At 45.1% G+C, this 25,152-nt stretch overlaps 1 protein-coding gene across 1 annotated transcript; it reads left to right on the forward strand.

The window, feature by feature from the left end:
• LOC111141590 (zinc finger NFX1-type containing 1) lies at positions 1-24,324 on the forward strand. The gene is made up of 14 exons (XM_022494256.1): positions 1-63; positions 2,090-2,213; positions 5,528-7,336; positions 8,875-9,006; positions 10,305-10,453; positions 11,301-11,450; positions 12,491-12,605; positions 14,307-14,557; positions 16,038-16,177; positions 17,410-17,564; positions 17,915-18,060; positions 19,091-19,201; positions 19,638-19,733; positions 20,814-24,324. Exons 2-14 carry the CDS (start codon positions 2,144-2,146, stop codon positions 23,253-23,255), a joined length of 5,766 nt encoding a protein of 1,921 aa, XP_022349964.1. The 5' UTR covers positions 1-63; positions 2,090-2,143; the 3' UTR covers positions 23,256-24,324.
• The last annotated feature ends 828 nt before the right edge of the window (positions 24,325-25,152 follow it).

The following is a 25,152-nucleotide window of genomic DNA, read 5'->3' on the forward strand; positions in this document are numbered from 1 at the left end:
GGCCCGAACCCGAGCCTCATTCGCGGCGGCGGAGACGGCCGCGAGAAGACTTGTGGGAGCCGGGTGAGTGACCCCCGACCCGCGCCCCAGCCCCGCACCTGCTTCTGCCCGCCGCGACCCCCGGCGCCTGCGCCGCCCGCCACTGCCTCTGCCGCCGCTTCTCCCCGGCGCCCTCTTCAGTCCCCGGCGCCCCGTACCCGCCTCAGCATCCCCGCCGCCGCCTCAGTACCCCGCCACCCCCTCGTTGCCCCGTCTCCCCATCATCCACCTCAGAGTCCCGGGTTCCCCCCTCACAGCCGCGTTATCCTCTTGGCGCCCCCCCATCGCCACCTCTGCCTCCGACTCCCTCAGTTAGTTCTGCCCTCTACCCCCATCTCTGCCCTCACTTTCTGCCCCATCCGCCCCCTTCATCTTCCTCGGTCCTTACCTGCCATCGCCTCCTTCACCCCCAGCTTTAACCCTCAGTACCTGCGTTCCCCATCCCTACTTTCAGGACCCCCCTAGCTGAGCTCAGCCCGACCCTCTTCTTCTGGAGGCCCCCCTACCTCCTCTGCCATTCCCGGCCCAGCCTAGCCATAGCACCTTTTTCGTGCCACTGCACGACCCTGACTCCTCCTCGACCCCCTAATACGTCCATCAGGACCCCCTGGGCTCCTGAGTGCCCGTGATTCCTTCATTCTTCTTTCTAGTACCTTCTTGGGACCCTGCAAACCCCCCCCCCCCACCGCCATACGGACCCCTGGCCTCTCATTTCAGTCTCTTCCACACACCCCGCCCCTTGGTAATTACCATTCTCCTCTGATTTGACCCGTCTACTAGCTTGACCATCACTGATTTTCTTCTTCCTACCCTTTTAGGCCTTGACTCCCAAAGAAACCTACTTTAGTCTGCTTTATTTCATGGCATTTCCTGTTCTCTTTGCTCCTCCCTTTGCTTTCTTTTTTGTTTTGTTTTTTTTTCCCATTTCTTTTACCCCAGAAAATTTCTGAGTTTCTGTTTCAGTGTTTTTCAGCAAGAGAAAGAAGGCATTTTCTCCTTAGAATTTTTTTTTTTTTTTTTAATTAAGGGCGGCGGGAGAAGACGCGAAATACTGAATCTGCACTTGAGAGCTAGCTAGGTTTGATGTGATGGGGAAAGAGATTCACCCACAATATTCCCAGCAGGAAGGAAACGGACTCCTTTTCTGATGGGGATAAAAGCTATTCCTCATATATTGCCAAATCTATTCACAGTTTCCAACTATGAATATTTTAAAACTCAGTGAGAGGGACAGTCTCAAAAATCCCTTTACTGAGGGCTCTGAGTCACCCACTCTTTCCCTAGCCCCAGCTCATGTGATGTGTGTGAGTTGCACTGAGAAGTTCCCTTAAAGGGGCTTCCTCATCCTCTTATAGGATCACTGTCAAAAACCTTTAAGGTAGAAGAAAGAGGAGAGGGAAAGAACTAAAGATTTCTAGCTGGTCTGGGGGAAACAGCATCCTGTAGAGGCTGAGCCTCTGGTTATTGAAACATGTAATTTCCTTCTCTTGATTCAGTAGAATAGAGGGCTTAATCAGTTTGGCTGCATTCCAAAGAATAGGATAAGGGATAACTGCTCACTAATTATTTACAAACTGTAGAATGCGGTAAACTACAGAGTACTGTGTAATATAAATGCTGGGTGGGGTGGTGAATACATGGTTTTTGGATTAACAACAACGTACTACTTTCTGTCCTGGAAACAATATTTGTCTGCTTTATGGGAGAGGAAAATGAAACCTAGCAACTGGTTAAGTACTTGGCTAAAGGCATAAACCAAACAGTAGTTTTAAATGGGAATTGATGAACTCCTGCCCCAGTGAAGTGCAGGGATAAAGGGAAAGGGGAATTTGAAATCATCTAAATTGTGAATTTAACATTTTATATCATATTTGGGCATTCACAGAGTTGAATTTGGATACACACTCACACCCATGATTAAATCCGTATTTAACTCTTAGTTAATAGATCATTAAGATGTAGAGGCAGAAGGACTGGCTTGATGCTATTTTGGGTTTTTTTCTGCTAGATACTGTATTTCAAGGGCTCTGATCTCTCTCAATCTGTGCAGATTTCCAGGTAACTGAAAGTAACGGGAACGTGAAGGAATTCATGTAATTCAGACATGGAGGACAGAAGACCTTGCTTGGAGGCCAGGCCAAGGAATCCCAGGAATCCCTATACTAATCACAGAGGTGAGCAAGATTTTCTAACTAATGGGAAGGAAATTGAGTTCTTTATGAATGAGTAGGCCCACCTAAGACTGACAGCATCTCTCCAGTAAAGAATGGCTTATTCCTTAGCCATAGCATGAATGACTCAAAAAAATAAATAGCCTCTCCTTTCCCTAAGAGAGCTGACGAATGGGTACAGTTCACTTTAACAAAGGTAGTGTAAGGTGTCTGAATTGGAAATAACGCTGATTTAGAGCAATACCACCCAATAGAAAAGAAACATAATCAAGCCAAAAATGTAATTTTTAATTTTCTAGTAGCATCATTAAAAAAAGCAAAAAGAAACAGATGAAATGCATTTTTGAAATTTAACACTAATGTAATAAAATTTAATACCTATTTAAATGAGTATATCCAAATAATGTCATTTTATTGTAATAATTGAATACATGTATTTTATTATTATAGAACTTTATTAATTTCAGTATTTTTACCTATTCCCCCAAATACTTAAATAGTATCATCTTAAGGTGGTATCAGTATAAAGAAATGAGATATTTACCCTATTTTTGGTATCAAGTCTTCAAAGTTACATATGTTGTTTTACACATCTTTTTTTTTTTTTTTTAAAGATTTTATTTGTTTATTTGACAGAGAGATCACAAGTAGGCAGAGCAGCAGGCAGAAAGAGAGAGGGAAGCAGGCTCCTTGCTGAGCAGAGAGCCCGATTCGGGGCTTGATCCCAGGACCCTGAGATCATGACCTGAGCCGAAAGCAGAGACTTAACCCACTGAGCCACCCAGGTGCTGCATGTTGCTTTACACATTTTAATCAGACCAGCCACATGTAAGATTCTTAACATCCATACATGTTAGTGGATATGTATGTGATAGCATGTGTCTAGAACCCTAGTCACCAAAGCAGTTAGTTCTGAAAGCATCACTACTGCTATGATGATTGTTTCCTTAGAACTTTCTTAAACAAAACCAAATGGATTCTTGCTTTTCCCTAAGTTTACAGTATGTCACCTGAGTTTAGCTGTGAAACAAATGAGAAAGAACTGTTGAATTTTATTTTATTAGCTGCATGAATGTTGAAAGAATGAGAAACAGCACAATTTTTCATTCTTTAAAACATCAGTTCTTTCAGATCAAAATAGTAGAAGGAGGACTTTCTTCTGATATTTTGACTTTGAAAAGTAAATAAGAAAGTAACACTTATAGAATTTAGGTTTCAGTAATACAGTATTTATATTTTATCAAATGTTCCTTTGTGTTGTCACAATAAGATTTTCTCTACAAAGTACAAAACAAAAAGTGTACAAAAATGGATTTAGCTTCTGATGTCATGAAATGGTATGATCATCTTGACTGTGATGTGCGTTCATAACATTTTTTTTTTAAAGATTTTTTTTTTATTTATTTATTTGACAGACAGAGATCACAAGTAGACAGAGAGGCAGGCAGAGAGAGAGAGGGAAGCAGGCTCCCTGCTGAGCAGAGAGCCCGATGCGGGACTCGATCCCAGGACCCTGAGATCATGACCTGAGCTGAAGGCAGCGGCTTAACCCGCTGAGCCACCCAGGTGCCCCGTTCATAACATTTTTATCTTCATATCATTGTATACAATCTGATTTTGTTTTTAAAATCTCCAAGTATGGGGCGCCTGGGTGGCTCAGTTGTTAAGCGTCTGCCTCTGGCTCAGGTCATGACCTCAAGGTCCTGGGAACGAGCCCCACATCGGGCTCCCTGATCAGCAGGAAGCTTGGTTCTCCCTTTCACACTCCCCCTGCTTGTGTTCCCTCTCTTGATGTCTCTTTCTGTCAAATGAATAAATAAAATATTTTCTAAAAAATAAATAAAAAATAAAATCTCCAAGTAATTCTCTTAAGTTGGGTCAGCTCCATCAATTTTATAGGAAACGGAAGTGAAAAAAAACTGGGCTTGGGTACGTTGGCCAAGTTACTTAAGAAATATGTGGCAGATTAGGAGAAGAGTAAATGAAACAAGATGGGATTGGGAGGGAGACAAACCATAAGTGACTCTTAATCTCACAAAACAAACTGAGGGTTAATGCGGGGAGGGGGGTTGGGGGGGTGGGATTATGGACATTGGGGAGGGTATGTGCTATGATGAGTGCTGTGAAGTGTGTAAACCTGGCGATTCACAGACCTGTACCCCTGGGGATAAAAATATATGTTTATAAAAAATAAAATTAAAAAAAAAAAAGGAATATGTGGCAGATTAAGGAAAACAAGTTCAGCTTCATCCACAGGGTGTTGTTAACTTTCATGTGTGGATTGGGTGTATCTCCTCCCTCCCCCACAACTTCTTGTCTGGGATTGATAGTAGATAATGCTATGTGGATGAACTTGTGCTTCAAAAGGGAGGAAAAACTTAAGTTTCGTTTTTGAGTTTCCTAAAACAGAAGTTCAGTTTCATTTTTCAGTTTCCTTTCCAACATACTAATTAGCTCAAAAACATTTTGCTAAAGGAAGCCCCATCATCCACTTTGCCGTCTGATGCTGGACAAATTTCAAGAAGCATTTCTCTTGTCCTTTTATCCCACTTGATGCCTCTGTCGCCTGTGATATAATTGTTTAGTGGTAGAACCAGTGACTCTAGAAGTTAGGAGGGTATTCCCAGTAGAAAAGTATTACTAGTGCTGCTAGTAATAACATTAATGAGAACTTTTTATGTGTTAGGTACTCTACTAAGCATCTTATAAATATTTAATCTTTACACCCACGTAGATACTTAGGCTTAGAAAAATTATGCCACTTGGCCAAGGTTATATAGTGAGGAAGTATCGAGGACAAGATTTGGACCAGATCTGTTTGGCTTTGGAACTCAGGCTTTGGCAGTCATTTGGTATTGCAAAAAACTAGAAGCAATGAGCTAATCTTTTTGACCCTCTAAAATAATCATAGCTTGTGAGGACTAGATGAGATACTGCAAGTATTTGTTTTCTAGCATGTATTAGGCTACATGTTTGTAAGTTTTATTTATTTAAATAATCTCTACGTCCAGCATGAGGCTTGAACTCAGGACCCCAAGATCAAGAGTTGTATGCTTTTCCAACTAAGCCAGCCAGGTGCCCCAACCAATGTTTATTCTTTTTCCATTTTGCACCTTCTGAAAAACAATGTTTTCATGATATATATAGCAACCATAGTAATCTGTTTTACACTTATTACATGACTTCATAGGAAACTTTCTCTGCAAAGAAAATAAGTTCCTTAGTTATTTTCGAAAATGAGAGTCTTCCATTATTGTCCTATTAGATTTCCTTGCACCTTCATTTTTGTGCTTACCCAATATTCTCATTGTCTTTAGGGCCTGTGGATGGAGAATTACCACCAAGAGCTAGAAATCAGGCTAATAACCCACCAGCCAATGCTCTCAGAGGAGGAGCCAACCAGCCGGGAAGGCAGCCTAGGGCCACCAACCATGCTGTTCCTGTACGGCAAAGAGAAGAAAGGTTTGGGGCTATGGGCAGGAACCCACACCAGGGAAGGAGAAACCATGAGGGGCACACCAGTGATGAACCTCGAGGCCAAAGACGTGGTCAGGAAAATGATGCTAGGCGGAGAAATGGCAACCAGGAGGGAAGGAATCACAGACCACCATGGTCTGATGAAAACTTCCAACAGTGGCGGACCCCCCACCAAAAGCCTTCAGAACAGCCACAGCAGGTGAAGAAACTTGGCTACAAGTTCCTAGAAAATCTTCTGCAGAAAGACCCTTCTGAAGTGGTCATCACTCTTGCCACAAGTGTAGGGCTGAAAGAGCTCCTGTCTCATTCTGTTATGAAATCCAATTTCCTTGAGCTCATCTGCCAGGTTCTTCGGAAGGCTTGCAGTTCTAAAATGGACCGCCAAAGCGTTCTCCATGTCCTGGGCATATTGAAGAACTCCAAATTCCTCAAAGTCTGCCTGCCAAATTACGTGGTAGGGATGATCACCGAACCCATCTCTGATATTCGAAACCAGTATCCAGAACACATAAGCAACATCATCTCCCTCCTCCAGGATCTTGTAAGTGTCTTCCCTGCCAGCTCTGTGCAGGAAACTTCCATGCTCATTTCCCTCCTGCCAGCTTCTCTGAATGCTTTGAGAGCCTCTGGGGTTGACATAGAAGAGGAGACAGAGAAGAACCTGGAAAAGGTGCAGACCATCATTGAACATCTGCAGGAAAAGAGGCGAGAGGGCACTTTACGAGTGGACACCTACACATTGGTGCAGCCTGAGGCAGAAGACCATGTTGAGAGCTACAGGACCATGCCCATTTACCCTACTTACAATGAAGTGCACTTGGATGAGAGGCCATTCCTGCGTCCCAACATCATTACTGGAAAGTATGATAGTACTGCTATCTATCTGGATACCCATTTCCGACTCTTAAGAGAAGATTTTGTTAGACCCCTACGAGAAGGCATTTTGGAACTTCTCCAAAGCTTTGAAGACCAAGGCCTGAGGAAGAGAAAGTTTGATGACATCCGAATCTACTTTGATACCAGGATTATCACCCCCGTGTGCTCATCATCAGGTATTGTCTATAAGGTACAATTTGACACAAAACCGCTCAAGTTTGTCCGCTGGCAGAATTCCAAGCGATTGCTCTATGGATCTTTGGTGTGCATGTCCAAGGACAACTTTGAAACATTTCTTTTTGCCACTGTGTCTAACCGGGAGCAGGAAGATCTGTGCCGAGGTATTGTCCAGCTGTCCTTCAATGAGCAGAGCCAACAGTTGCTAGCAGAGGTCCAGCCCTCAGACTCTTTCCTCATGGTGGAGACAACTGCATACTTTGAGGCCTATAGGCATGTCCTGGAAGGACTCCAGGAGGTCCAGGAGGAAGACGTTCCCTTCCAGAGGAACATTGTGGAGTGTGACTCTTATGTGAAGGAGCCACGGTACTTGCTAATGGGGGGCAGATATGATTTCACTCCCCTAATAAAGAATCCCTCGGCCACTGGAGAATCTCTGAGGAATGCTGAGGGCTTGAGACATCAACGAATGAACGTCTTGGACCCCAGTCAGTGGCCCTCAAAAGAAGCCTTGAATCTGGATGACTCCCAAATGGAAGCCTTGCAATTTGCTCTCACGAGGGAACTGGCTATTATTCAAGGACCTCCTGGAACAGGTAAGAGTTTTTCAGAGCGTATGACATCTGCCCTATGAGATAGGCAAGAGAGGCTTGCTTGACTGTAGGTTTCTAGAGTATCTTGATTAGAGACATTCTCCTAAAATGGGCATTAGACTTACCTATGAAGTAGCTGTTCATGGTGACCTTCCTTCCAGTGGGCATCCGTTGGTATGCATAGTAATCAAAATCGCAAGGTTAGAGAAGATACCATGGGGTCAGACTCAGGAAGATGCATGACCTTTGCTTCATTAAAGGCTATATTAATTTGTATTTGATATTTTTTAATTTTTAAAACTTACTTATTTTAGAGAGAGAGAGAACAAGCAGTGGGAGAAGCAGAGGGAGAGGGACAAGCAGACTCCACCCCAAGCACAGAGCCCAACTCGGGGCTCAGTCCCACAACCCTGAGATCAGAACCCAAGCCAAAACCGAGTCAGATGCCCAATTTACTGAGCCATCAAGGTGCCCCTGATTTTATGTTACCTTTTTTTTTTTTTTAAAGATTTTATTTATTTATTTGACAGAGAAAGAGAGCACAAGCCAGGAGAACAGCAGGGGGAGAGGGAGAAGAAGGCTCCCCACTGAGCAGGGAGCCTGATGTAGGGCTCAATCCCAGAACCCTGGGATCATGACCTGAGCTGAACGAAAGCAGACACTTAACTGACTGAGCCTCCCAGGCACCCCAAGAACTGTGGTGGTTTTTGCTCACTATTTATTTCTTGCACCTATCCCAGTGCCTGATGCATATTAGGTAGTCAATACTTACTATTTAAGGAAAAACGGAAGGAAGAAATTGTTATTTATCCTGCTCTACTGAAGTCTTTGATTATCTTATATTGCATCCTCACTTACTCTGAGTTTTTTGAAGACAGTAGCTACCTTCTCAGCCTGACAGAGAGTAAGAATTTATCTGTTTATAGACTTAATTATTGGCCATTTACTAATGAGTCCCTAACTAACTTCAATGTTGATTTCTGTGACTTTTCTCCTCCTATCACAAAGGCAAGTCTACTGTGATATATAGAAAGCATTTCTAAATAATTTGTTGCATGAGGGTACTGGCTAAAAAAATACCTTACAGTTGTGAAAAAATATCTTAGAGCTGTGAAAAAAGAGAGAGGGGAGGGGGATTCTTTTTATGTGCTGATAGAGAACTATCTCCAAGGTACATTAAGTGAAAAAAGCCAGATGTGGAATAGTGAAAATAGTCTGCAACTGTTTCCATTAAAAAAAAAAGGGAAGGCTAGAGAAAGACTATATTCTTATTTGTTTGCATTTCCATAGAATGACTAATTCTTGAAAGTGACACGAGAAACTGGTAATATTGGCTGCTTCCGAGAGAAACTGGGTGGCTGGGGGCAGAAGAGTGTGGGAGCTTTTTGTAATATACCCATTTGTGCTCCTTGGATTTTAAACCATCTCACTGTAGGACTTCAAATTTTTTTAAATAATGATTTGCTGTAAATAATTAACTGTTCCTTCTAGGAAGTCTTTTAATTTTTTTTTTTAACTCTCCTTTTTCCTTGTTTTTTTAGGCAAAACCTACGTGGGTCTAAAAATTGTTCAGGCGCTTCTAACCAATGAGCCTGTCTGGCAAATTAGTGTCCAGAAATTCCCCATCTTAGTTGTGTGTTATACTAATCATGCTTTGGACCAGTTTCTGGAAGGTAAGTCTAGGCCAAATTGTCCTCTATCAAGACATTTATCATTGAACTGTTGGCAACTTCAGTAGCTTTTTATTTTCTTTGAACTGAGTCCATAGTCCTTTCCATGACCTGCAGTGCTGTGTGTCGTCTGCTGTAGCCTAACTCTGAACATTATCTCCTATCTCTTCCCTTGTTCTCCCTTAGTCCAGCAACACCGATTGTCTTCAATTCCTCCAGCTTCTCCCTTGGAACATGCTATCCCCCCCTCACTTTTTCTCTTTTCCCCTCTCGCGATGGTGACCTCATCTAGCTTGGTTGGCTCCAACTCATTCTTCAGGTGTCACCTTAAATATCTCTCTAGGTAGACTTTCCCAGTGGCCCCCAGACAAGGTTAAGTCTCCTTTTGTATTTTTTTCTTCAGAAACTTATTATGTATGTAACAATTTATTGTCTATGTTTTTACCCTAGGCTTTAAACACTATGAGATTGTTCCCGTTTCTTGATATATTCATAGATTCTGGCACATACTCGGTACTCAAAAAAATGCTAATTGTGTTAATGAATAAGTACATGTTTTTCATTTTGCTTATAATATTATTTTCCAATCTATATCTTCCTTTAACCTAGAGTAAATCTTTTTTAGTCTTGAGATCTGTTTAAATATTAGATCCTCAAGAATTAGATCACTACCCCACCTGAACTAGGTAAGGTACCCTGTTAGATACTTACAGCATCGTGGGCTTATAGTCTGTACTGTACTTACTGCTATTATGATAAACTATGTAATGTGTAATCTTCTCTGCCAGACTGTGAGACATGAGAACAAATTAAGAACTGAGTCTGTGTTTTACCTGCTGTATCTTGAGAACCTAGCACATGCGCGGCACATGGTGACCGATCAGCGACAGCCTGTAGAGTGAATAATAGAGAACATTTGCTAAGTGCTTACCTTGTGCCAGGACCTGCCTGGGAGCTATACAGCTGCGCTCTCATTTGTTCAGACCATACCCTGTAAGGAAAGTATTTCTTGTCTTCAAGTCACAGATGAAGGACTGGAGTGCAAGAAACTTGCCCTAGTTTGTATAGCCACAGTACTGAAATCAAACTTTGGGTCCCCAGTTGTCTGATTCTAAACCCTGTGTTCTTAAGCACCACACTACTGCTCTGCAGGTCATTTCATCTCTGGGGTAGAGTTCTGTAGGCCCCAGTTTGTTCCCTAAGGGAGCATCTGTGACAACATCCCAAACACACAGAGGTCTCTCCTGAGAGAATCCAGCATAGCTTGTCTCACCTCTGCTGTGTTCTGCCCTGCCCCACAGGCATCTACAAGTGTCAGAAGACCAGCATCGTACGGGTAGGTGGAAGGAGCAACAGTGAAATCCTGAAGCAGTTCACGCTGAGGGAGCTGAGGAATAAGCGGGAGTTCCGCCGTAGCCTCCCCATGCACCTCCGGAGGGCCTACATGAGTGTGAGTTCTGGCTTGGGCTATCTGAAATAGTTCAAGGTGGAAATGTGCTAGAGAGCAGTGTCTGCCCGGGTATGCAGTCTAGAGATGATAGGGAGGCACTCCGCAGAGTGGCGAAGGACAAAGGTTCCTTCCAACAGTCTACTCTGCTGGTCCCATGGTGTGACCTTTGCCCTCATAGTCAAGGTGGAAAAAGGACAGAAAGCCCCCCAACAGCCCCTGCCAGGACCTTTTTTTTTTTTTTTTTAAAGGTTTTATTTATCTGTTTGACAGACAGAGATCACAAGCAGGCAGAGAGGCAGGCAGAGAGAGAGGAGGAAGCAGGCTCCCCTCGGAGCAGGGAGCCCAATGTGGGGCTCGATCCCAGGACCCTGGGATCATGACCTGAGCCGAAGGCAGAGGCTTTAACCCACTGAGCCACCCAGGCACCCCCTGCCAGGACCTTTTAAGGCCACTTCCCCGAACCACCAGCTGCCCTTGCTTACAGCCCATCTTCTAGCTGGACAGCAGTGTAGCCCAACAAAACTCTCAGTTCCAAAAAAAAAAAAAAAAAACCTCTCAGTTCCTATTACCAAGAAAAAGAAGTGTCTGCAGCAGTATCCTTGGCCTGTTTTTCTGTTGTATTAGTTATTTCCTTTTCTTACTGATTGTTAAGAGTCTTTTAGACATTTTAGATTGTAATCCTTTGGTTTTGAGACCACAATAATGTTGTTGGGAGTTGGTTTGTTGACTGGTCTATTTATTCTCTCTTCTTGCTGTTCCTGTCTTAGCTTGTTTTCTCTCACTAAAGGAACTGAGTTCAGGAGATGATGGTACTTCTTCCTCATTTCTTTCTCTCTGTTCTTGGCAGATTGTGACACAAATGAAAGAGTCAGAGCAAGAGCTGCACGAAGGGGCCCAGACCCTGGAGTGCACCATGCGCGGTGTATTACGGGAACAGCACCTGGAGAAATACATCTCTCCCCAGCATTGGAAAAGCCTGATGAATGGACCAGCACAGGTAGGTCATCCTGTGGGTTCTAAGCATCTCTCTTGCCTCAGGACTTGGAGCGAGTCTCCAGCAGAAGCAGCCATCCAGAGCTTTAGCTGTTTTGATCTGATGCTGCCATAATGTGAGAAGTACTTTTTCATGAGGAGAGGTGGCTGAGTATGGTAGTCAGGAGCAAGACTTGAGAGCCGTCTTGCTGGATATGAATTCTCGTTTTGCTCTAGGCAGGTTACTTAATTTTTCTGTGCCCGTTTCCTCTTTTATAGAGTGGGGATGATGATAACATTAAGTTGAGCCATATGAAATTGCTAATATTTGTAAATTTGACTTGCAAAAATGGCGGTTTCTTAGAGATCAATGTAATTCTTGCGGGAACATTATTTGGATAAGCAAGTTAATATTTGTAAACCACTTAACATAATTAGTGTGCTCTAAGTGATTGTTAAGTAAAACAAAATCGTAACAAGGCAACATAGTACATCTAGAGAGCCTTGAAGTCAGCAGACCTAAGTCATACAAATTGACTGTGTGCCTTGGCCAGTGTGACCCTCAGGTCTCCCAGCAGTTAAACGGGTAATAATAACGCCTGCGTTCAAGGGATATTCTAAGAACTAATTGACGTGATTTCTGTAAATTGGCTGGTCAGGAACCCAGTGAAATGGTAACTCTCTTATCAATGAGTTGGTGACTTCTAGGGTTACAAACCCAGAAGCCTGAAGGGGTCAGTCAGGATCCATAAATGACTAAAGCAGGCTAGATATGAGACACTGGGAAGAGAGGGCTTGATAGACTGGAAAAGAAGTGGTGGCAGTCCATTTCCAGCCATTTGTTGCCTTTTTCGAATGCAGGCTCATTGCCATAGGTCCTGATTTTATCTAGAGAGGAAATTTTTATTTTTAAATTTTAGGCAAGACATGTTTAATGATCCAGTTGCCCAAGGGTTTCCAAACTATCGCCTCTAAATTTTAAGGGAACTACTTTTGGTCCTTCACAGAAACCTTTCCTTTACTCTGTCATAGAATTCTCATGACTGATAATTATTCCTTCCTCAGGATAGCGAGTGGATTTGCTTCCAGAGCTGGAAGCAATCCATGATGCTGGAGTGGCTGGGCCTGGGTGTCGGTTCCTTCACCCAAAATGTTGCTCCAGCGGGACCTGAAAATACAGGTAAGAGTGCATATCTACCTAGAACCACATCTCAAGGTGCAATATGGTAAAGACCAGAGAGTAAAACTCAAAAGTAATACCTAGGATGTATAAAGAGCTATAATCAGTCAGAGAGGGGCAAGTAATAGCTTGATAGGAAAATAGATAAAACATATTTTACTCACACATCACAAAATAGGACATTCTTTTTTTTTTTTTTTTAATTTTTTAAAATTAACATATAATGTATTTGCTTCAGGGGTACAGGTCTGTGAATCATCAGTCTTACACAGTTCATAGCACTCACCTTAGCACATACCATCCCCAGTGTCCATCACCCAGCCACCCTATCCCTCCCCCCTACCCCCCAGCAACCCTCAGTTTGTTTCCTGAGATTAAGAGTCTCTTACGGTTTATCTCCCTCCTGAACCCATCTTGTTTCATTTTTTTCCCTCCCTACTCCCCATGACCCCCCAGCCTGCCTCTCAAGTCATATCAGAGAGATCATAGGATAATTGTCTTTCTCTGATTGACTTATTTCGTTTAGCATAATACCCTCTAGTTCCATCCACATTGTTGGAAATGGCAAGATTTTGTTTTTACAAAATAGGAAATTCTGACGGTCAGTAAACAAAGAATGCTCATTAGAAATAAGAGGAACTAAAACCACAATGAGATGCTGTTATATACCAGATTGGCAAAAATTTAAGTTTGCTGTAACCCCACACTGATGAGAATATAGAGCAGTAGGAACTCTGCTAATGGGGATATTAATTGGCGAAACCACTTCATAATAATAGAAAAACCAAATAGAAGGAACTCAAATGTTCATCAACATTTATACAATGGATGGATGAAATACTATCCATCCAGATCATAAAATACTGTACTACAACAGTGAAAAGGAGTGAGTCACAGTGTATATGGCAACGTATGAGTCTCTCAAAAATAGGCTGAATGGAAAGAGCAAGCTGTAGGAAAATATATACGATATTACTCCTTTGGTATAGAGCTCAAAAAAAAAAAAAAAAAGAGAAAACAAAGTCAAAACTAGAGGATGTGTTGTTTAGAGGTGTGTATACATTATAAATGTAGTAAAGTTATTTTAAAAAAGAAAGGGGGCAAGATAGGAGCAGTAAAATTCAGATTAGACAGGCCCACAAGGGTCTTCAAGAAATGGCTGATTTTTCCTCTTAAATTGGATATGAGGTACCTGGATGTTCATTTTATCAAATTTTATTATCTTTTAAATTGTCCATTTACATTGCATACCTCTCTTTTGTATGTTTGACATAAGTAAAATCTTTCTTAAAAAGGGATACATTTCGGGGTACCTGGGTGGCTTAGTCAGTTAAGCCTCTGCCTTCAGCTCAGATCATGATCCCAGAGTCCTGGGATCAAGCCCCTTGTCCAGCTTCTTGCTCAGTAGGGAATCTGCTTCTCCCTCTCCTTCTGTCCCTACCCCTGTTCCTTCTTTCTCTCACTCACTCTTAAGTAAGTAAATAAAATCTTAAAAAAGTGGGGGGATACATTTATATGGTATTTACAAATACCATGAAAAAGTACCTAAGTCTCCCTCCCTGGTTTCTCCCAGTTTGGCCAGCTAGAGGTAACCGCTTAACCCCCTTGAGAATGTCTTCATGCATCTGAGCTCTTCTTAGTGCCTTCTGCTATTTTTTGGCTTCAAGCGTTTCACCACTGTCCTGCCTGCTTTCCTCCTAGCCCAGGCAGAAGGGGAAGAGGAAGAAGAAGAAGGGGAAGAGGAGGGTTCATTGATAGAGATTGCAGAGGAGGCTGACCTAATTCAAGCAGACCGGGTGATTGAGGAGGAAGAGGTGGTGAGGCCCCGGCGGCGGAAGAAGGAAGAGAGTGGGGCAGTCCATGAGTTGGCTAAAGTGCTTCTGGCCATGAGGCTAGACAACTATGGCCCCGGAACAACAGCTGGGCAGGAGCAAGCTGCAGGAGAGTGGGAGGTAAACTCACTTGCTCGTGTCCTCTGGAATCCCTAACAGAATGGGGAATGGGAGTTCACTTACTCCTGCCAGGTGGGCGGGGGTTAAACTCCTCTGAAACAGGTCTGAGAACGTCTGTTCTGGTTAGAACTGCAGCCTCTCATTTTCACCTACTTCTGTTACAGCAGTGTATTCACCTTGTCCTCACAGTTAACTTAATTTCCCCCTTTTACAGCCTAGCCATAGTATAAGGTGGGTCCTGTTCCCAAGAGTATAAAAATTCTGGTGTTTCAGAGGGTCCTTGTCAAGAAATTCCAACTTAGAAAAACAGGAAGCCAATGCTTCTCTTGAACTTCGGGAAAAATCCTTCACGTGTGGGTCAGATCAGTCACTTAGGATCTCAGTGCTTGGTGCTTTTGTGGATATTATCTTCTCGATACAGATGAGCCTATGAACAACACATTAAGACTTCAGAGAATTCAAGTAAAGCAGAATGAAGCAAGCTATACAGGCTGGATGGAATCTCATCCTTCATTCACCCTGGAATTTGATGTTTCTCTTTAAGCCAGAATGGTGTGTGAACACCTAGACTTTTCTTCTGGTACTTCCTTTGGTAGAACCCAATTCGTCCTCAATTTACCATGCTTTGCTCTGACAGTAGAGGACTGGATACTCAAAATGACATTTTCAGACCTCCACTGATGATTTAAGGGACCTTCAAAGGCAACTTTGGATGTAGTTATCACTGGTCTGCTAGCTTTGAACCTGATCTTCTAGTTCAGGTCAGCATCACTGTACATGCTGGATGAAGTCTGATCCCAGTACGTGGAATTACAGATTGGGCGTCTTTCTGCCACATGGCCTTAGGAGGAGTTGATTTGTTTGGTTTTGAAGTGGGGGGAGATACGGAACACTGTGACAGTCATCTTTCATGCCAATCCTTCTAAAGGCTCATGGCCTCGGTCTTAGTACAGAGCCAGGGAGAGCACTTTCTACTAAATGGTGCCTTTTACCTTCTTGTTGATGGTACTTTGATGGCGTTAAGACCATCTTAGCAGGCCCTTGTACGGCATTTAACAGGAAAAATTCATGTCTGCTACTTTCAGGACGAGTGTCGTAGGAATGAGAAATAGAACATGGTCAACAGTCAGTGGTACCTATCGTCAGCAGTGTTCCAAAGTGCTTTCCATGTATTTATTCCTTCAGTCAGTTCAGCAGCCCTACGAAGATGTTACCATTATTCTTCTCATTTTATAGAAGGGGATGCTGAGGTACACAGAGGCCCACAACGTAGTAAGAGGTAGATGGGGCTTTGAACCCAGGCAGACTATCTCCAGAGCCCTCGGTTAGCCATTTTTCACTGGAGTTGGGGAGTGAGAGACATTCAAAGTTCTTCCGAGGGGGCACCTCCTTTTTTAATGTGCTCTGGCCCCCACCTTGGTCTTAGAATTGGGCCCACCTCTGCTCAGATGGTAACCCTAGCTGGTATTGATGTCCATAGACCCAGCGCAGCCAGAAAAAGAAAATGAAGAAGAAAGTGAAGGTTGAACTTCGCAAACTGAACACCATGACTGAGGCTGAGGCCAGTGAGATCCAGGATGTTTGGCAGCTGGACCTGAATTCTCGGTGGCAGCTCTATAGGTATGCTGCCCGCTCCCCATGCCCTCCCCCAGCCAGCTCATGTGATTTCCCCACAGGGTTCTTTTGCTGTTCTGGAACATGACCCCCCATTGCTTCACCACGACTTTCAATAGTGTTAACTGATGATTGGTTGCATGCCCCACTGAGCTGAGTGCTAGGGTCACGGCCATGGGATAAAACATACATTCAGCTCTACCCTTATGGAGCTTAAAGTTGTCCAGGGAGACAAATTAGTTGCACAAATAGTTACAAGTAGTCATGAACACTAAGAAAGAAAGAAGCAAGGAGTACTAAGAATATTAACATGGGGTCTGAGCTGGTCTGAGGTGTCTAGGAAAGTGACATTGGAGGCAAGATCTGAGGGATTAGTAGACATTAGCAAGGTCAGCAAGGAATGGGGAGCAGATGAAGTCATGGAGACCATATGCATAAGGCGTTGACCTGGGAAGGAATATGGCCATTTGAGAAATGGAAAGAAGGCAGCCAGCATGGCTGTGGCTCAGAGAAATGGAAAGTGAGGTCAGAGAGGTGGGCAGGGCCTGACCACAGGGCCTCATGGGGCAAAGATGAGGAGCCTGAATTATCAGAAGCCACTTTTCGAAGTGTATTGAAAAGCCGTTGGAACATTTTACAGCAGAGTTAGTGACACAATCTGTTTTACTTGTAAACCAAGACTGAAGAATTAGGGGAAGGGACTCAAGAATGGGGCAGGGAGGGGCGCCTGGGTGGCTCAGTGGGTTAAAAAGCCTCTGCCTTCAGCTCAGGTCATGGTCTCAGGGTCCTGGGATCGAGCCCCGCATTGGGCTCTCTGCTCGGCGGGGAGCCGCAACCCCCCTCTCTCTGCCTGCCTCTCTGTCTACTGGTGATCTCTGAAAAAAAAAAAAAAAAAAAAAAATCTAAAAAAAAAAAAAAAAAAAGAATGGGGCAGGGAGAATTTGAGAGAAATTCTTGGAAGCTTTTTAAAGTCCCTTACTCTCTTCTCAGTAGTTAACGTCTGTTCTTTATCCTACTCCCCTCCTTAGCTCCTAGTCACCTATGTACATGTCTCTGCACATCTTTCTCTCAGGCATGTTGAACTCTTGGGTCCCTGTAAACCTGGGTCTCTCCTTCCTCTCTCTCTGGTCTGTAAGCTCCTCAACGGTCTAAGTTCCACTTCATACACACTGAAGGGGGTTCCTCCACCTTCTCAAAGAGCACACATCTTCCTCTCTCCGCTTCTTCACATTCTCCAGGCTGTGGCTACAGATGTACCAGGCCGACACCCGCCGAAAGATCCTCAACTATGAGCGCCAGTACCGCACGTCAGCAGAGAGGTTGGCAGAGCTAAGGCTCCAGGAAGACCTGCACATCCTGAAAGATGCCCAGGTTGTGGGAATGACAACCACAGGTGAGAAGGCGTGAGGAGCTCGACCTGACCCAGCCATTCACTCCTAGCGCCAGGCTCCTGTTGGACTATCTAGGACAGGTAAAGAGGAGCTTCTGTAGCAGGTTAGAGGGAAAAGGCCACGAGAAGCTCCTAAAGCAAGCTGCGTGTAGGCGACTGATGGGGACATGTTCCCGCTTGGCTCCTGCATTTGGAACCCCAGCAATGACCCACATGGGTGTGATGCTCTGGAGACCAGCCAGCAGCCCTTGTTCTCTCATTCAGTGGTCAGCACAGCCCTGGGTAGGTGGGAGGGCTCAGTCGCCACAGGGCCCAGGGCCCGAGCTCAGGGGCCGCCTCTCTCTCAACCCCAGGTGCTGCCAAATACCGTCAGATTCTGCAGAAGGTGGAGCCTCGGATCGTCATTGTGGAAGAGGCTGCTGAAGTCCTTGAGGCCCACACCATTGCCACGCTGAGCAAGGCTTGCCAGCACCTCATCCTGATTGGAGACCACCAGCAGGTAGGGCAGGAGCCCCTAGGAGGTGGAGAGAGAGGACTGGGGGTGCACTCAGATGGAAGACGCTGGCCTCTCTGCTTCACCAGTCCGCAAGCTTTGTAGCTTTGTGTGATTGCTCCCCTCACCTTCTGCACTCAGTGTAACAGCAGGTGCTCTTGGATTTGGGTGTATTTCAGAGGCAGGGTCGTTCATTTAACTGTTCCTTTGCTACTTCTGTAATCTACAGTGGCCTTTTAAGTGGCCTCTTCAAACAGTACGCTCCTTATTCCCCTACTTCCATTTTTGTCTTCCTCTAATCCATTCTTTATAAAAGAGCCAGCGAATTTAAAAAAAAAAAAAAGTTAATCAGATCACGTCACTCTACACCTTAAGACCCTCCAGTGATTTTGCACGGACTTCATGTAAAAATCAGGCTTCTTAAAGTGGCCTCTGCAGAAGCAAATATTCTCAGGTTCAGCCTGCTTCTCTGACTTCTCCTCCTGTCACCATCTCATTTGCCCACCGTGTTCCACTCCTGCCCTCCTTCCCGCTTCCTCTCATGGCTGGCTTTTCACATGAAAGGCAGCTTCCTCCATGCTGGCATCAACTCAGAGGTCACTCTTCAGAGAGGACTATTTAAAGGAACTCCCACCCCTGGGCACTCTGTCACATCACCCTTATTTCTTGCCTTTTTGGCCCTTGTGGCTCTTTATCCTTAGCTTGTCAGTACTTAGAGCAGTGCGTGGCGCATGTAAGGCACTTAAAAAACTTTTTTTTTTTTAAGATTTTATTTATTCGACAGAGAGACAGTGAGAGAGAGAACACAAGCAGGGGGTTTGTGAGAGGTAGAAGTAGGCTTCCCACCGAGCAGGGAGCCCAACTTGGGGCTCAATCCCAGGACCCTGGGATCGTGACCTAAGCCAAAGGTAGACACTTAATAATTGAGCCACCCATCTGCCCCTTAAAAAGCATTTTGATGGGTGAGTGGGTTGGTGGGTAGATGGATGGACAAAATATGTCAATACAGAGTTCTCAGACTTGTTTCTTTTCTCAGCTGCGCCCCAGTGCCAATGTGTATGATCTAGCCAAGAATTTCAACCTTGAGGTTTCCCTCTTTGAACGGCTGGTGAAAGTAAACATTCCCTTTGTCCGTCTGAATTACCAGGTGAGAAGCTGGACTTCTATTATTATCTACCAAATGTCCAGGGGAAGTCTCCTGGGAGCCTGCCAACTGCCAGTAAGGAAGGTCTCATAAAAATAAAACTGGTTTAAAAAAATAAATGAGATAAAATAAAACTGGTTTAAAAATTAAATAAGTAAGTAAGTAAATAAATAAATAAATAAGTAAAACTGGTTTAGTAATGTGGTGACTGTCAGACTTCTTTTCTTTTCTGTTTCAAAATACCACGAGATCACCAGCGTTGAGTTTGTGTTGGACAAAGGAGCTGATTGCATTCTCTCTTTTCTTTTCTTTTTTTTTTTAAAGCATTCTCTTTTTTTTCTCTCTATTTTCACGTTACCTCCAGATTTTCCACCAGCAGCCTAGTCTTTGGAAAACTGTTCTCTGGCCGCGTTTCTAATGACACTCGTTCTTGTTTCAGCACCGCATGCGCCCGGAAATTGCCCGGCTTTTGACCCCTTACATTTACCAAGATCTGGAGAATCATCCCTCTGTTTTCAAATATGACAAGATAAAGGTGAGTCTGCCCTACCTGATGTTTATGTGATGCTGTCAGCAACCTAGAGGGCTGTATTTCCTTAGGATGGAAAAGGGTTTTCAGAAGGGACTAGAGTCAGTTTTTTTTGTTTGTTTCTTTTTTTTTCTTAAGATTTTATTTGAGAGAGTGAGAGCATGAGCACGAGCAGGGGGAGAGGAGGAGGGAGAAGCAGGCTCTCTGCTGAGCAGGGAGCCTAATGCGGGACTTGATCCCAGGAGCTGGGATTATGACCCAAGCCAAGGCAGACACTTAACTGACTGAGCCACCCAGGCACCCCTAGAGGCACCTTTTTAAAAAATTAAAAAAAAAATTTTTTTTAAAGATTTTATTTTATTTGACAGAGAGAGATCACAAGTAGGCAGAGAGGCAGACAGAGAGAGAGGGGGAAGCAGTCTGCCCGCCAAGCAGAGAACCTGATGCAGGGCTTGGTCCCAGGACCCTGAGATCATGACCCGAGCCGAAGGCAGAGGCTCTACCCACTGAGTCACCCAGGCTCCCCTAGAGGCACCTTTCTTAAAAGCTTGTGATTAAGGGGAGAAATAATACAGAAGTTGAGACAGACGTGGGTGTTGAATCCCAGCTCTGCCACTTAGTAGCTTTGTAACTTTTCAGCAAGTAATACCATTTCCAAATGTCAGGGTCTTCTGTATAGTGAGAATAACGGTTGCTGCCTCCTCTCATTATTGTTTTGAGGGAGATAATGTGTGTAAAGCGGTCAGCACAGTGGAGTGATGTAAGTTATCTCCTCTCAACATCTTCATCATCATAGCTGCTGCTTGTTTCCTGGACTATAATAGTTGGATGGTGGATGGGTGTTTTAAATATTTCTATCAAACAAATGTATTGAAAACTAAAATAGGCAAGTTCATTATCCATTTCTCTACTTACCATGGTCCCAAAAGCACGTGCTGAATACTCCAAAATTAAAGGTTGTGGTACAAAATATACAGAAAGCCTTGCACGGTCTCTCCCTGGAATAGGGTCAATGGCCAGTACATGTGAAGATAGAAGAAACTGCACGAGTGAGCCTCCTAACATATCACGTATTATACTTTCTAGGGGGTCTCTTCCAACCTTTTCTTTGTGGAACACAACTTTCCTGAACAGGAAATCCAAGAAGGCAAAAGCCACCAGAACCAGCATGAGGCTCGCTTTGTGGTAGAACTGTGCAAGTACTTCCTGTGCCAGGAGTACCTGCCCTCCCAGATCACCATCCTCACCACCTATACCGGGCAGCTCTTCTGCCTGCGCAAACTCATGCCAGCCAAGACGTTTGCTGGGGTCAAGGTCCATGTGGTTGACAAATACCAGGGAGAAGAGAATGACATCATCCTCCTCTCATTAGTGCGGAGCAACGAGGAAGGCAAGGTGGGTTTTCTCCAGATATCCAACCGCATCTGTGTGGCCTTGTCCCGTGCCAAGAAGGGGATGTACTGTATTGGAAACATGCAGATGCTGGCCAAGGTCCCCTTGTGGAGCAAGATCATCCATACTCTTCGAGAGAACAATCAGATAGGCCACACGCTCCGACTGTGCTGCCAGAATCATCCCGACACCCACACCCTGGTATCCAAAGCTTCTGATTTCCAAAAGGTGCCCGAAGGAGGCTGCAGCCTACCCTGTGAGTTCCGGCTGGGCTGTGGACACGTCTGCACCCGTGCCTGCCACCCCTATGATTCCTCACACAAGGAGTTCCAGTGTATGAAGCCATGCCAGAAGGTCATCTGCCAGGACGGGCACCGGTGCCCTCTGGTTTGCTTCCAGGAGTGTCAGCCTTGTCAGGTGAAGGTGCGCAAAATCATTCTTCGGTGCGGCCACGAACAGATGGTTCCTTGTTCCATGCCTGAGTCAGATTTTTGCTGCCAAGAGCCTTGCCCCAAGGTTCTGAAATGCGGGCACAGGTGCAGCCACCCCTGTGGTGAAGACTGTGTGCGGTTATGTTCGGAAATGGTCACCGTGAAACTCAAGTGTGGGCACAGCCAGCAGGTGAAATGTGGTAATGTGCAGGACCTCATGTATGACCTGCCAGTCAAATGCACCACCAAGTGTGGCACTGTCTTGGACTGCGGGCATCCTTGCCCCGGCTCCTGCCACAGCTGCTTCGAAGGGCGCTTTCACGAGCGCTGTCAGCAGCCCTGCCAGCGCCTGCTCATCTGCTCACACAAGTGCCAGGAGCCATGCATCGGCGAGTGCCCACCCTGCCAGCGGACCTGCCAGAACCGCTGTGTCCACAGCCAGTGCAAGAAGAAGTGTGGGGAACTGTGCAGCCCCTGCGTGGAACCCTGTGTCTGGCGCTGCCAGCACTACCAGTGCACCAAACTCTGCTCTGAACCCTGCAACCGACCCCCGTGCTACGTGCCTTGTACTAAGCTGCTGGCTTGTGGCCACCCCTGCATTGGCTTGTGTGGGGAGCCGTGCCCCAAGAAGTGCCGGGTCTGCCACCAGGAAGAAGTCACCCAGATCTTCTTTGGCTTTGAGGATGAGCCTGACGCCCGCTTTGTGCAGCTAGAAGACTGCAGCCACATCTTTGAGGTGCAAGCCCTGGACCGCTACATGAATGAGCAGAAGGATGACGAAGTTGCCATCAGGTTGAAGGTGTGCCCTGTCTGCCAGGTGCCCATCCGTAAAAACCTGCGGTATGGAACCAGCATCAAACAGCGGCTGGAAGAGATTGAAATTGTCAAGGAAAAGATTCAGGGCTCAGCAGGGGAAATTGCAACCAGCCAGGAACGACTTAAGGCCCTACTGGAAAGCAAGAGCCTCCTCCATCAGCTGCTTCCTGAAGATTTTGTGATGTTGAAGGAGAAGCTGGACCAGAAAAATCTGTCCGTGAAGGACCTGGGCCTTGTCGAGAATTACATCAGCTTCTATGACCACTTGGCTGGCCTGTGGGATTCTCTGAAAAAGGTAAAGGTCTCAGAGCAGGAGAGAGTGGGGATTCGACTAGAACAGGTCCATAAGTGGCTAGCCAAGAAGCGTTTGAGCTTTACCAGGCAGGAACTGGATGACCTCCAAAGTGAAATCCAGAGGCTCACATACCTGGTCAGCCTCCTGTCCCGCTGCAGGATAGCAGAGGGGAAGATGAAAGGTAGCACAGCGGAAGAGGTCTACAGTGTCCGGAAGATCCTTGAGAAAACAAGTAAGTTCACCCAAGAGGATGAAGAGCTTGTGCAGAAAAAGATGGAAGCTCTGAAAAACATCCTTCCTTGCTCTGGCCTGGGCATCTCAGAGGAAGAACGAGTGCAGATAGTCAGTGCTATGGGTTTTCCTCGTGGCCACTGGTTCAAGTGCCCCAATGGCCACATCTACGTGATTAGCGATTGTGGGGGAGCCATGCAGAGGGGCACGTGTCCTGACTGTAAGGAGGTGATTGGGGGCATAAATCATACCCTGGAAAGGAGCAACCAGCTTGCTTCTGAGATGGACGGAGCCCAGCACGCAGCCTGGTCGGACACGGCCAACAACCTGATGAACTTTGAGGAGATCCAGAGGATGATGTAGGAAGATGGCACACTGCTGCCTTGTGCCTAGCCACCTCCGGGCTGGGATCGGCTCCCTCATGAAGGAACCGAAGTTTGTTTTTTATTATTGTCCTTTAGTCTTAGCACCTATTTAAGGATCCACTTTTAGGGGTTGCCCACATTTGTTTCTAGATTTTCCCTGCGCTAGAATAAGCACTTTACCTCCAGAACTGAGAGCGAAGTTAACAGATTTCTTCTCTTTTTCTCCTGCAAGTTAGTGGAAGGGCTCCCTGGAGCACGTTTGGGGCTTCCACCTTGGGCTGCCTACCGCTATCTCTGGGTCCTGACTCAGTCAGATGTTTTTTTCTGCAGTGCTCCGGGGGCAGAGTACGAACTCAGTGAAGCAGACTCAATTCTAATGGCCAGGCCCTAACTTGTAGACTAACTTTAATAAACAGAGGTCCAGAGGAGTTGTTTATGAACTGCTTATCCTTTCAAGGAGCACAAAAATCCCTCCCACCCTCCTCCTTGGGCACCCTCACTCCCAGAGACGGAGGCATGTGATAAGACAAAGACTTAAGTGACTAACCCTGACCCAGTTACATATTCACTGAGAGTGGGAAAGGCGTGGCTACCCACAGCTGGGGCTTATGCAGTGGGCCCAGGCTAACTTAAGGAGTGATTCCCCCTATACCCTCTCCTGTGACTGGCACTTTGAGATGGTGGAGGTTTCTTTGTCTGCAGGAGACATTCCGTAGCAGTGCTGGTTCCCCAGGGCCCTGAATGGAATGAAACTTATATTTGGTACCAGCAGCAGCTATCCAAAGTGCGACCCTTTGTCCCAACACTATTACAGCTTTTGCCTGGGCAGGGTTAGCATGCCAGCAGCTTCTGCAGGCCCCAGACCCATGCCAGAAGCCAGCCCCCAGGCCTGCTGCCTGCATACATTTTCCCTCAGTCCATTGTTCCTAGAACAGACACTTAGGCATCTCAGGTCTTTCTAATGTTGGTGAGAAAAATGTCCTTTTCCTATGTATGCATATCCTTTTTTGTCTTTACTATGCACTTTAGCCTATAAAGCCAATTAATAAAAACGATGATTGAGAAAATCAGTGGTCCACATTTGTTGTCAACTGTTAGAAGCAGCTCAGCCGGCTTGAGACAGGATGGGAATGGAGGCTCTGCCTACAACGAGGCCAGTCCTGTTTCTGTGGTATGGGGTTTTTATTTATTTAGGTGAGTCATTTTTACTCAAGGTAAAAAGAGTTTTTTGTATAAAAAGGTTTAACTTGAAGTTTTCTTCCCCAGAGGTAACTGTCAACAGCTTCCTGAGTCCTTCCACAGGTAAGCTATGCACTGCAATGTATAACCCTTAAAAAAACAAAACAAAACACGGTATATCGTTCTGCACTTGGCTTTTGTAACCTAACAACCTTAGCCTGGAGATTTGGTTTACATTAGATTAGAATTAGATTTCTCTAAGCAAATACACATGGTGAGTCTGAACCATATTCCCATTATGCAGCTGTGCCCGTTACTGAAATGGAGCCTTCTGTTGACGACTTAGGTGCAACCTAAAAGAACAGCTTTGAATACATTCTTTTAATGTCAAGGGTATGTGCCACTGGATAACTATTATGTTTGAGCTGGTGGGGGGAGGTGTATGTACTCCTTGAAATTACATAGGACAGACTACAAACATACAATTTTCTCAAGGGGAAGCCTCTCCCTTTCATCTAGTTGTCAAAGGAACCTATGATTCAGAAAGGATGAGAACCACCACTCTACAGGGTAAAGGCTGTTTTTTGCAACAAGGAGCTAATTTATCTGGGATCCCTTCTGTCCCCTTTGAGCTTCCATCTCTCCAGTAGCACTTCTATAGCACAGTTAGATACGGGTTCAGACCCTGGTTTCAAAAACCTGAACTCCCCGCGTAA

This window comes from Enhydra lutris, unplaced genomic scaffold, assembly GCF_002288905.1.
Source record: "Enhydra lutris kenyoni isolate GAN:26980312 unplaced genomic scaffold, ASM228890v2 scaffoldscaffold6, whole genome shotgun sequence".
Lineage (NCBI taxonomy): Eukaryota > Metazoa > Chordata > Mammalia > Carnivora > Mustelidae > Enhydra > Enhydra lutris.